Source organism: Terrapene carolina, unplaced genomic scaffold (genome assembly GCF_002925995.2).
Source record: "Terrapene carolina triunguis isolate 2854851 unplaced genomic scaffold, T_m_triunguis-2.0 Scaffold746, whole genome shotgun sequence".
Lineage (NCBI taxonomy): Eukaryota > Metazoa > Chordata > Testudines > Emydidae > Terrapene > Terrapene triunguis.
The window spans coordinates 1411767-1424310 of record NW_020665097.1 but is presented as its reverse complement, the minus strand read 5'-3'; the positions used below and the strand labels follow the sequence as shown (position 1 = coordinate 1424310).

At 59.4% G+C, this 12544-nt stretch overlaps 1 protein-coding gene across 1 annotated transcript; it reads left to right on the top strand.

The window, feature by feature from the left end:
- The first annotated feature begins 307 nt into the window (after window positions 1–307).
- ILVBL (ilvB acetolactate synthase like) lies at window positions 308–12232 on the top strand. The gene is made up of 13 exons (XM_029913615.1): window positions 308–568; window positions 1020–1158; window positions 3764–3875; window positions 3949–4048; window positions 4814–4911; window positions 5676–5812; window positions 6640–6774; window positions 8536–8650; window positions 9148–9317; window positions 9781–9851; window positions 10320–10391; window positions 10935–11040; window positions 11610–12232. The coding sequence occupies exons 1-13, from the start codon at window positions 308–310 to the stop codon at window positions 11786–11788; spliced, it is 1695 nt and encodes a 564-aa protein (XP_029769475.1). The 3' UTR covers window positions 11789–12232.
- Window positions 12233–12544: the final 312 nt, after the last annotated feature.

Sequence of the window (12544 nt, the reverse complement as noted above, 5' to 3'; positions counted from 1 at the left end):
CCATGGGCAATGGGGCAGTGACCAGGTCACCCCAGCAGTGGGTGGGGCATGGCCATGAGTGGCAGGGGGCAGTGACCAGGTCATCCAAGAAGTGGGAGGGGCATGGCCATGGCAACGGAGCAGTGACTAGGTCACCCCTGTCATGGGCAGGGGCATGGCCATGGGCATTGGGGCAATGACCAGCTCTCCCCAGCAACAGGAAGGACCATGCGCAACGGGGGCAGTGACCAGCTCAGCCGAGCAATGGGCAGATCATTTCCTGAGTTCTTGTTCCGGCTTGGGGAACATTGCATAGGCTTGCTGGTGCATGCAATCTGGCTTCCAGCCACCTGCCCTAAACTGTCCCCTGTTCCCCCGCTGCCTGGCCTGCCCACCTGTCTGTGGTAAGGATGCAGTTGTTCACATCTGCCCTTCTGTGGGCTGGCTGCTCTGCATTGCAGGGACAGTCGGAGTCGCCGCGGTAACAGCGGGACCTGGGGTAACCAACACCGTGACGGCTGTAAAGAATGCCCAGATGGCCGAATCCCCGGTGCTGCTGATTGGCGGGGCAGCTGCCACACTGCAGAAGGTGAGTCTGTGGTGCTGCCGATAGCAGAGGTTGCTGCCATGTCGTGGCAGGCGGGTGCCCAGTGCTGCCACACCACAGCAGGAAAACCATTCCTGCCCCAGTCTCAAGCAGCTGGAGCTGTCCAAGCAGAAGGGCCAAATTGGCACCGGTGTGTGGAGCAGGAGTAGTCTGACTTAGACCTTGCTGCTGGGGAAGAGGGGCAGCCAGCCCCACTTGCATTCCTCACCTCTACCCAGGGTCAATACCACGTCCCTGTTGGTTGTGAGGTCTCATCCCTCCCAGCCCAATGATCTCTGCTGCCCCATTGCCAGACAGACACTCAGAGGGTCACGGCCCTATCACCCACTGTGCCTGGTCACTGGGGAGGAAGCAGCCTGGCTGGGGGCATCCTCAGGCAGTGGGTTTTACAGGGCCATCGGAGCATGGACTGCAGTTCTGTCTATCTGCGCAGGGCCGGGGTGCTCTCCAGGACATTGAGCAGCTGTGCCTCTTCAAGCCACTCTGCAAGTTCTGTGCGTCAGTGAGGACTGTGCGGGACATCGTCCCCACACTGCGAAGGGCCATCGCGGCAGCACAGTTCGGCACCCCAGGTAAAAGCCTTTCTCCTGGGGCTTGTCCTCCTATGCAGCAAAGGATTAATGGGCTGGGAGGTTTTCCTACCCAGGTCTCACTAGACCCGTCCCACAACTCTCACTCCTGCAGTCAGATCAAACTCTCTTGAATGTAGGTCATAGAATATCAGGGTTGGAAGAGACCTCGGGAGGTCATCTAGTCCAGCCCCTTGCCCAAAGCAGGACCAACACAAACTAAATCAGTCTCAAACTCAAATGACTACGAGGGCCACGTGAGGACTAGCACATTGGCCCAAGGGCTGCATCGCTGACACCCCACCCCGCCGCTGTGGCCTCGCCCCTACTCCACCCCTTCCATGAGGCTCTGCCCCTGCCCTGCCTCTTCCCACCCCTTCCCTGCCCCCATTCCAACCCATTCCCTGAAATCCCCACCCCAACTCCGCCCCCTCCCTGCCCCCAGGGGGTGCAGGAGGGGTGTGGCAGGGCTCAGGGCAGGGGGTTGGGGTGCTGGAGGGGTGTGGGGTGCAGCAAGGGGCTCAGGGCAGGGAGTTGGGGTGCAGGAGGGGTGTGGCGGGGGCTCAGGGCAGGGGGTTGGGGTGCAGAAGGGATGCGGCAGGGGGCTCAGGGCAGGGGGTTCGGCTGCAGGAGGGGTTCAGGGGGTGGGCTCCGGCCCGGCGCACACCGGGGAGAGGGCAGGCTCCCTGCCTGCCTGTCCTGTCCCCACACCACTCCAGGAAGCGGCTGGAACCTGAGGGGGGGAACCACAGGGGTCTGTGTGTTGTCCTTGCTTCCAGGCACCGCCCCCCCCCCCCCCCCGCAGCTTCCATTGGCCGGGAATGGGGAACCGTGGCCAGTGGGAGCTTCGGGGGAGGTACCTAGAGGGACCCTGTGCCCTCCCTCCCTCCCCCAGGTTCCGGCCGCTTCCCAGTGCGCGCCGGGCCAGAGCCGCTCTAGGTAAACTCGGCGGGGGCGCGGGGAGCTGGCGGGCCACATGTTTGAGACCCCTGAACTAAATCATCCCAGCCAAGGCTTTGTCAAGCCGGGCCTTAAAAACCTCTAAGGAAGGAGATTCCACCACCTTCCTAAGTAACCCATTCCAGTGCTTCACCACCCTCCTAATGAAATAGTGGTTCCTAATATCCAACCTAGACTTCTCTCATTGCAACTTGAGACCACTGCTTCTTGTTCTGTCATCTGCCTCCACTGAGAACAGTCTAGATCCATCCTCTTTGGAACCCCCCTTCATGTAGTTGAAGGCTGCTATCAAATCCCCCCTCACTCTTTTCCTAGCCCTGTTTTCTCAGGTCCCAGCCCCGTTTTCTGATAGCACTGCTGGCTCCCAGGAACATCTGCCCTAGCCCCCTGCCAGGGTCCCCATCCCAGTTCAGAGTCCTGAACTCGATACCTCCCCATGAAACTCAATCCATGTTCCACTGCGGGTGTGAGACCCAGGAGAGGTGGGGCAGTGTGACTGCTGCTGGGGCCAGCCAGCACCTGGGCTGCAGTGGGGTTTATCACAGGCCAGGGCAACTGAACCGATATTTCCCCCTCTGTGGTCCAGCAAGGGCGCCCACTCTGGGCTTCCCAGCCATCACCTCTCTTGGGCGGAGACCCACTTCTCTCTGCCTCCTGACTGGGGTTTTCCAGGCTGCACATCTCCCTGTCCACACTGTGAGTTACCTTGCCCTGCATATATTCACAGAAGGGACCATTGTAATCATCTCATCTGATCCCTGCATGGCACAGGCCAGAGAACTTCACTGAAACAATTCCTGCTCCCAGTCCAGTAGTTGTGTTAGAACTAGAGCACTTCTTTCAGAAATACTTCCCATCTTGATTGTAAAACTGACAGTGATGGAGAATCCACCCTTGGTAAATTGTTCCAGTGGATAATTACTCTCACTGTTAAAAAAATTGCACCTTATTTCTAGTCTGAATTTGTCTAGCTCCAACTTCCAGCCTTTCGATCGTTTTATATCTTTCTCTGCTAGACTGAAGAGACCAGTATCTATTTTTTTGTTCCTCAGTAGGTACTTAAGAACTGCAATCAAGTCATCCTTTAATCTTCTTTTTGTTAAGCTAATTAAATTCAGCTCCTTTTGTCTCACTATAAGGCATGTTTTCCAAACCTTTAATCATTCGCGGGGCTCTTCCCTGATCCCTCTCCTGTGGCTCTTTGTATCTTTCCTCTGTATTGGAATAGCTTGTGTCTGGGCTGCCCTGACCCTGCTGGGCGATGGTGTGGGGCATTGGCATCAGCATTGGGCAGGGCCCAAGTTCTGTGAGGCTTCAGCATTGGGCAGGGACAGGGTTGCCCATGCCCTATGTGGTGACAATTTGGGATGTCAGTGTTGGGCGGGGCTGGATCCTGGTTTGCCTATGTCCTGTGGGGTGATAATTTGGGGCGTTGGCATTGGAAAGGGTGGGAGCCTCTGTTGCCCATGCCCTGCAGGGTAGGGATGGTACCTGGATTGTCCATGCCCTGTGGGGCAGTGGCATTGGGCAGGGCAGGAGCCTGGGTTGCCCATGCCCTGTGGGGCATTGGTACTGGGCAAGCCCAGAGCCTGAGCTGCCCATGTCCTGTGGGGCCATGGCTGGCTGACCATCTCTTTTTGTGCTACAGGCCCTGTGTTTGTGGAGTTCCCGATCGATGTGCTGTACCCATACTACTTGGTGGAGAAGGAGCTGAGCTTCAAAGAGACCCCTAGAGGGCTGCTGGGTGGAGTCATCAACTGGTGAGTACAGCCCTGTCTGCCAAGGGCAGCTCTGAGCTGGGAGCTAACAACTGTCCCTCCACCTCGCCCGCAGGTACCTGGGCAACCACCTCAGAAACCTGTATGCAGGGGCCTGGGAGACAAGGGACTTTTCCCCCCTTCCGGTGCAGGTGCCACAGGCCACAGCAGAGCAGGTGAGAGCCCCTGGGGCCTGGTGCTCCCTCCCTTCAGAGAGCACATCTCCTCCCCGCCCGACGGGGAGCTTCCCCCCAGAGCTCCTCATTAGCACACTGCCCTCCCCCGCACAACAAGCCTGTCCCCTGTTGGACCCTGCCCCGAGAAGGAGAAGGGAGGCGAGGAGGAGCATTGCTGCACTGTGGCAGGGCAGGGGGTCCCTGGGGTCCTCGTCACCCTACAACCTTTTGGTGCCAGTCCCAACCCCTTCTGCCAGCCCTTCACCTCTCTCTGCCTGCCACCTCCCTTGGCGCTGGCGCTATCTGTCCTCAGAGCTGGGCACAGCCTCTGTCCTGTCCTCCCCTGCCTCACCCCTCTGTGGTTCCTGCTAGATCCCCACCTGTAGTTTCCCTGCCAGTTCCTTCCTCATCCTTATGCCACTGGCTAAACTCTGCCCAGGAGCACCTCCAGGGGCCATGTGACAGCTGCTCAGCCACTGGCATTGACCCCGCTGACCACTCGGCCCCGCCCAACCACTGACCGCCCCGCCCAGTCACTGGCAGTGCCCCCCGGCTCTGCCAGGCTCCATCTAGCCACTGCACTGCCCCCAACCCTGCCAGGCTCCGCCCAGCTGCTACATTGACCCCAATAACTCCTGGTCTCGCCAGGGTGCGCCCAACAACTGCACTGACCCCAGTGACTGCTGGCCCTGCCAGGCTCTGCCTAGCCTTTGCACTGACCCCTGGCCTTGCCAGGCTCTGATGGTGCTTCCCATTTGCGTGCAGGTGCAGCAGTGTGTGGAGCTGGTCAGCCGTGCCAAGAAGCCTGTTATGCTCCTGGGCAGCCAGGTGACCCTGCCCCCGACGCCTGTGGAGAAGCTCAGGTGAAGAGTCGGCTCCATTCAGAGTCCTCTCTCTGCCCTGCCCCCGGTTCTGTGGGGGCAGGGGGCGCTGCTGGCCAGCCCTCGGCGCTCTCACCCAGCTTTTTCAGCTCTGCCCATCTGCAGGCTGGTGGCTGTGGCTTCCCCCAGTGGCCATGTGCACACAGGGTGAGAGCCACTATCTGTCCTGGCCTGACCGACAGAGACCCGAGGCTGTCGGACCGGACGGGGGACATCAGCAGAGCTGGAATAGTAGGGAGCTGCAGGTTGGGATTGAGGGGCATCGGCAGAGCCGGATGGCACCGGGTCTGCACGGCAAGGCTAAGGCTCACTGGCAGAGCCATCTTTGGCACCTGCTTCCTCTGGTTTCAAGGGGCTGTCCTTTAATTAACCAAAAATGTGTCTTCCCCTCCAAGAAACAAGCACGTGGCGTGTCCTCCTGCCACGCGTGCTCCCCGCACTCTCACACGTTCGTGCTCTCACACACACACACACAATACCTTGCTCATTGGCTGCCATGCACCCTCCTCATGCACTGATGCACCCTGCCATGCATGCCCTCCACTGCCGTGCATTTCCTCCTCAGTCGCGCTGCTGCGCCCTGCCGCGCGCGCCCTCCTCACGCACTCTTCCACTTGCTCAGCTGTCTGAGTGCACACGCACATGGGGGCTGCGCTGGTAGCGCCCATGTTCATAGTAGTATGAAGTATCCCTTTGCCATGAGGTGACTCAGCTGCTGAGAGCTAACCCTTCCCTGTGCCCTGCAGGGAAGCCCTGGAGGCCCTCGGCATCCCTTGCTTCCTGGGTGGGATGGCCCGGGGCATGCTGGGAAGGGACAGCCCACTACATATCCGCCAAAACCGCCGAGAGGTGCTGAAGGAGGCTGACCTGGTCATTCTGGCAGGTCTGTGGAATGCAGCATGGGAACTGGCCTGGAGGGTGTCGCACCTTGGGGCCATTGGACTTGGGAGTGACAGGGAGCTGGGATGGCATGTCAGTGGAGTGGGTTGTGGGGCAGGGCTGGGGGTTAGTGATGGGGTGTTGTGGGGCTGAGGGTTATCAGTGGCATGGGGTAATGCTCAAAGTGTTGTGGGGCTGGGGAGTTGTGGGGTGGAGGAGCCTTTTGTGGAGGTGTGGTGGGGCTGGGCAGTGGCAGTTGGGGGTAATGCTGGGGGTTGTGGGGTTGGGCAGTGGCGGGGAGATAATGCTCAAGGGGTTATGGGGCTGGAGGGGTTGTGGGGGTGGGGGAGCTTGATGGATGTGTTGTGGCTCGGCAGTAGTGGGGGGTGGGTAATGCTTGAGGGGTTGTGGGGTGGGGGAGCCTGATGTTGGGTGTGGTAGTGCTGAGCAGTGGCGTTGTGTGGGGGGAGGGCCTCATGTGGGGGTTTGGAGGGGCTGGGCAATGGGGGGGTAATGCTGGGGGGTTGTGCGTAGGGGGTGGGATGGGGGAGCCTCATGTTGGGGTCTGGTGGGGCTGGGCAGTGGCAGTTGGGGTGGCAAATACTGGGGGGTTATGGGGTGGGGGAACCTGATGTTGGGTGTAGTGGGGCTGGGCAGTGGCAGTGGGGGGGTAATGCTGGGGGGTGGTGGGGTGGGGTGCAGGAGCCTGATGTTGGGTGTGATGGGATGGGCAGTGGGAGGGAGGGGTTATGCTCGAGGCATTATGGGGCTGGGGGGGCTTCTGGGGTGGGGGAGCTGACCTAACCCTCACCCCCGTGTTGCCCCCGGCAGGTACAGTGTGTGATTTCCGTTTGTCCTATGGCTGCGTGCTGAGCCGGCGCAGCATAGTCATTGCCATCAACCGGGACCGTGCCCAGATGCTGCGCAATTCGGACGTCTTCTGGAAGCCCCGCGTGGCCATCCAAGGTGAGGGGCAGGCGGGCGCTCGGTGCTCTGCCTCAGAATCAGCTCCCATTCTGCCGCTGCTGGCCTTCCCCTGCTCCTGCCCACGCCATGTCTCAGCGAGTGCCTAGACTGCTGCCCCCTCTGCTGGGAGCAGAGCAGGCACAGGAGATGGAATGACAGAATCACCACTAAAGCTGACGGGAACAGACCCCGCTGAGTAAGTGGTTCATATGGGCAGCAGACCCACGCTGGAAGGTAGGTGCGTGCTTCAGCCACGCCCCACCCTGCTCCTCCCAGCACCCACCTGTCTGCTGAGCCTGCCCACCATGCTGTTGGCAATAGAATCATAGATTTTAAGGTCAGAAGGGACCATTATGATCATCTAGTCCAGGGGTCGGCAACCTTTCAGAAGTGGTGTGCCGAGTCTTCATTTATTCACTCTCATTTAAGGTTTCGTGTGCCAGTCATACAATTTAAAGTTTTTAGAAGGTCTCTTTCTATAAGTCTATAATATATAACTAAACTATTGTTGTATGTAAAGTAAATAAGGTTTTTAAAATGTTTAAGAAGCTTCATTTAAAATTAAATTAAAATGCAGAGCCCCCCGGACCAGTGGTCAGGACCCGGGCAGTGTGAGTGCCACCAAAAATCAGGTCGCGTGCCGCCTTTGGCACGCGTGCCATAGGTTGCCTACCCCTGATCTAGTCTGACCTCCTGCACAATGCAGGCCACAGAATCTCACCCACCCGCTCCTGTATCAAATCTGTGTCTGAGCCCATTGAAGTCCTCAAATCATGGTTTAAAGACTTCAAGGTGCAGAGAATCTTCCAGCAAGTGACCTGTGCCCCACGCTGCAGAGGAAGGCGAAAAAAACCCAGGGCTTCTGCCAATCTGCCCTGGAAGAAAATTCCTTCCCGACCCCAAATATGGCAATCAGCTAAACCCTGAGCATGTGGGCAAGACTCACCAGCCAGACACGCAGGAAAGAATTCTCTGTAGTAACTCAGATCCCACCCCAGCTAACATCCCATCACAAGCCATTGGGCATATTTACCGCTAGTAGTCAAAGACGAATTAATTACCAAAATTAGGCTATCCCATTATACTATCCCCTCCATAAACTTATCAAGCTTAGTCTTGAATCCAGATATTTCTTTTGCCCCCACTACTCCCCTTGGAAGGCTGTTCCAGAACTTCACTCCTCTGATGGTTAGAAACCTTCGTCGAATTTCAAGTCTAAACTTCCTGATAGCCAGTTTATATCCATTTGTTCTTGTGTCCACATTGGTACTGAGCTTAAATAATTCCTCTCCCTCCCTGGTGTTTATTCCTCTGATATATTTATAGAAAGCAATCATATCTCCCCTCAGCCTTCTTTTGGTTAGGCTAAACAAGCCAAGCTCTTTGAGTCTCCTTTCATATGTCAGGTTTTCTATTCCTCGGATCATCCTAGTAGCCCTTCTCTGAACCTGTTCCAGTTTGAATTCTTCCTTCTTAAACATGGGAGACCAAAACTGCACACACTATTCCAGATGAGGTCTCCCCAGTGCCTTGTATAACGGTACTCACACCTCCTTATCTCTACTGGAAATACCTCGCCTGATGCATCCCAAGACCGCATTTTTTCACAGCCATATCACGTTGGCTGGGGCACGTAACCAAGCTCTTCAGCTGTGCCTCCGCAGGCTGGCTCTGCTCTGATACTGGTGCTGCTCGGGGCCCGGGACCAGCTCCTGCTCAGGTTGGCCTGTCAAAATCTCATGCTGCCCACTCTCTCTGCAGGAGATGCTGGCTCCTTCCTCCTGAGCCTTTCCCAAGGCCTCAAGAGTTACTCACCACCTCAGGACTGGGCAACAAGTCTGAAAGATGGCGACCAAAGGAAGGAGAAAGCAAACCGGTAGGTGTAGAGCTGATAGGGTGGCATTGTCCCCATAGTGCCACCCCAGGAGGGGCCATAGGCTCAGCCCTGTGCCGGGCAGCAGGGGGCAGTGTCACACAGGGAGGGGCTAGAGGCTCAGACCTGTGCTGAGCAGCAGGGGGCAGTGTCGCCCAGGGAGGGACCATAGGGCTCAGGCCTGTGCTGGGCAGCAGGGGGCAGTGTCACCCGGGAAGGGCTGTAGGGATCAGGCCTGTGCCAGGGAGCAGTGTCGCCGAGGGAAGGGCTGTAGGGCTGAGCCCTGTACTGGTCGGCAGGGGGCAGTGTGATCCAGCGAGGGTCTGGAGGCTCAGCCCCGTGCTGGGCAGCAGAAGTGTGGTGAATGGGTTTATCTGGGGAGCTGAACCTGTGTGTACTCCCAGAGCTTGGGCACTCCCAGGCGCTCGCAGTCTTGGTCATGCTGTGAGGGGCTGGCCAGGCTCCTGGGTGTGCCAGTGACTGCCCTCCTATGTGCACAGAGAGAAATCAAAAGAGCCCACGGAGCAGCACCTGAACCCACTCAAGCTCCTACACCATGTGGACAACTTGCTGCCCGAGAACAGCCTGCTGGTGTTAGATGGGGGCGACTTCGTGGGGAGCGCTGCCTACATCGTGCGGCCCTGGGGGCCCCTGCGCTGGCTGGACCCGGGTAATGGGACGTCTCTGGAGCTGGCAGTGCTCACCGTCTGTCATGGGGGCTGACGGTGGCAGATCCCTTGCAAGGCTTCTGCAGTGCAACTGAGCCCAGAGCCCCACTCCCACAGCTCTGAGCTGGGGCTGGCAGTCCCCAGAGGTGGTCTCCTGCCCCATGGATGTGGGACCTATGCCCCTGGCAGCCTGCTGCCCTGGGCCAAGAAGGACAATGCCTGAGGGGGCATTCGGGCAGCCTCACTGGAGGGCTAAGCCTGAGGCTGCCCTGAGCTGACCCCGTTTTTCCCCGCTGGTGACGGGAGCCCATGGGAGCAGGTGAGGAGACGCTGAGCCACTCAGCAGCCCCTCTGCTCAGTGAGGGCTGGGTTCAGGAAGGGACAGAGGTTGGTTTCATGCCCCTGCTTTCCCTGGCATGCCTGGGCGTGGTCAGGCATCCCCTCTGCATTGTCCTTTCTCCCCAGGAGCTTTCGGGACACTGGGTGTCGGGGGAGGATTTGCTCTCGGCGCCAAACTCTGCCGGCCGGATTCTGAGGTCAGTAACCAGCCAGCCAGAGGAGGGCTCTAATGGGGTGCCCCCATGGCCTGCCAGGGGGGGCTCTAACAGGTGCCATGGGCAGGGCAAGTGCTCCCCTCACCCTGATGGGGGCTTTAACCAGGCTTGCCATGGGGGCAGGGTATCCCAAGGCTCTGGTGAGGGTCTCTGGTATAGGGGATGCCACATTCCCAGGCTTTCTGGTCTGTCTCCTGAATCCTCCATTGGCTTTCCTGGCCCCAGACTCCCAGCTTCCCTCCTGCTTTCCTCACTTTGCCTGCTTACTTCCAGAGGCCTCTCTCTGAGCCGGTGGGGCCCCCGACACTGCCTGCCTGCCCACACTAACACCCAGCCCTTTGGGAGGCAGGCGCCAGCACTCACACCTTCTGCACCAGTTAATGTGGGGGGAAGTGTTCACCCCTCCAAGGGCTCTGCCAGGGGAACCTCACTTCCCTTCCCCGCCCTCAGGTCTGGATCCTCTACGGAGACGGCTCCCTCGGCTACAGCATCATGGAGTTTGACACCTTCGTCCGTCACAAGGTAACCTCCCCCTGACCCCGTGCCAATGGGGACCCTGGGGGGCTGGGCTCAGCTACCCCGCGCCAATGGGGTCCCTGCTTGCAATGATCCCTGGGAGCCAGGCCCCGCTACCCCGTGCCCATGGAGTCCCTGCTTGCAGCGACCCCTGGGGGCCAGGCCAGCTACCCAGCACCAATGGGGTCGCTGCAGGCAGGGACCCCTTGGGGACCAGGCCCAGCTACCCTACATTGCCCCAAATTCATACACAAAGTAAGGACTAAAGGGGCCCTGCACATGTGGGAGTGGCCACAGCCCTGGAGACACTGCAAATGGTTTTGGGGTCCTGTAGTTAGTCCAGGCAGCACCAGTGACCAGGCCCCTTCACAGCCTCCCCTTCATTGCAGTTCCTTTTCCAAGGCAAGAGGAGCTGGCCTGGACTCAATGTAGTGGGAGAGGGCAGAGCAGGGCCCTAGGGCAGAGAGGACAGGGCACTGGGGGTGGGGCACTGGGACCTCGCCCCTCCCTTCTGGTGCGTGGGGAGCAGCACTTTCCTTGCTTTTTCAGACGCCCGTCATCGCGCTGGTGGGGAACGACGCCTGCTGGAGTCAGATCTCCCGTGAGCAGGTCCCCTTGCTGGGCAGCAACGTGGCCTGCGGCCTGGCCTATGTGGGTGAGTCTTGGTCCCCATTAGCCGGCTGCCCTGGGGACATTACTCCAAGACGCTGCGCAGTGATGGCAGCGGCATGCTCAGCATGGGCCCTGGGTGCCTCCGGATCGTGTTGCCTGTGCAGCCTGTCCGCAGGCGGGCAGCCATTGTGTGCTGCTTCCTGCAGGCCACTCCCATCAAGGGACGGAAAGCGGGAGGTTCCCAAAATTGGTGCAAGTCCCATCACACCTCTGGGTTCATAGCCCAGCACTGATGCCTGCTCTGCCCACCCAAGCAGGGCTCCCCGGGGGAAGGGAACTTTGAACGGCCCCTTCCTTCTGTGGTTGGTCCCCACGAGCTGGGGGATTCCCTCCCAGCCTTCCCTGCCAGTGTTCTCCACTGCATTCCTGGAAGTTGCAGACCCCAGCATGCCTTCCCTCCCTCCGCGCTGCTGCCACTCACATCTGGTGTGCCCATTGCGGCCACCCTCCTGGAACCAGCTCTGCCTACTTAGTGGCCTATGTGGGCTGTCACTGCCGTGCCCAGGCCCCGCAGCAGCAGCTTTGCTAACAGCCGGTCTCCTCCCTGCGCAGATTACCACCTGGTGGCGGAAGGCTTGGGAGGGAAAGGTTTCCTACTCAGCCGCCAGGACGAGGCCTGCATGGACAACATCGTCCAGGCGGCGCAGGAGGCCTGCAGGGAGGGACACCCCACCCTGATCAACGCCCTGATCGGCAGAACCAGCTTCCGGGAGGGCTCCATCTCCGTGTAGGGCTGGGACCAGGCCCGGCAGCGCTCCCTGCCCACGCCAGGGTGCAGCAGCCTGCCTTGGGCCCCCTACAGACACCTGCACAGTACCCCCTTCGGCGTTTAGTTGATCATCCTCCTCGTTCTGGCCCCAGAGCTGCTGCAGACTGACACAGCCACGCCTACCAGGGACTGGGGTCCTAACCCAAGCCCCTCAACAGGTAACCAGTGCCAGGACACTGGCCAGTAGGGATCAACCTGAAGAGAGCCCCAGGGCAGCAGGGACAAGGAAGCTTCTCTCAGTTCAGCACTGGGCAGGTGCCTACTTCTGTGGGAGATGGGCATTGTGCTTTGGCAAGCTCCTGCCAGTAGTGAGAGCAGCTGCAGGGATCTTGTTCTGGTGACAGCAGGGGGTCTTGCTTTCCAACTGGGCAGCCTAGGGATGGGCACTGGGGCTGGATTTCTGAGGGGCTTGGCACTGAGGGGTGGGGGGGCTTGTTGCCCAGCTCTGCAAGCCAGGGCCGTTGGCTGGTGACTCTCTCTGGGGCAGGAGCCTGGCCTAGGCCCAATCTTTGGACGAAGTGGAGCTGCTGAGCCCTGCTGAGAGCCTTGGTTGAGGGAAAGCTGGCAGGATTCACTCCAGATCCACCAGGGCTGTGATTCCCCCAACACCCTACGATGCGCTACCAGGGCATCTCCCTGGCTGACCAGCCTGAATAGCTTTGGGCAAGGCCTGTCACCGCCATGCTCTCCAATCCCATAGCCAGCACCAGGAGCTGCC

Excerpts from the sequence above, each read along its gene's own strand:
- ILVBL (XM_029913615.1), top strand. The coding sequence starts at position 308 with ATGCAATCTGGCTTCCAGCCACCTGCCCTAAACTGTCCCCTGTTCCCC. Across the intron at positions 3,876-3,948 it reads CTGGGTGGAGTCATCAACTG|GTACCTGGGCAACCACCTCA; the intron begins GTGAGTACAGCC and ends CCTCGCCCGCAG. Across the intron at positions 9,852-10,319 it reads TCTGCCGGCCGGATTCTGAG|GTCTGGATCCTCTACGGAGA; the intron begins GTCAGTAACCAG and ends CCCCGCCCTCAG.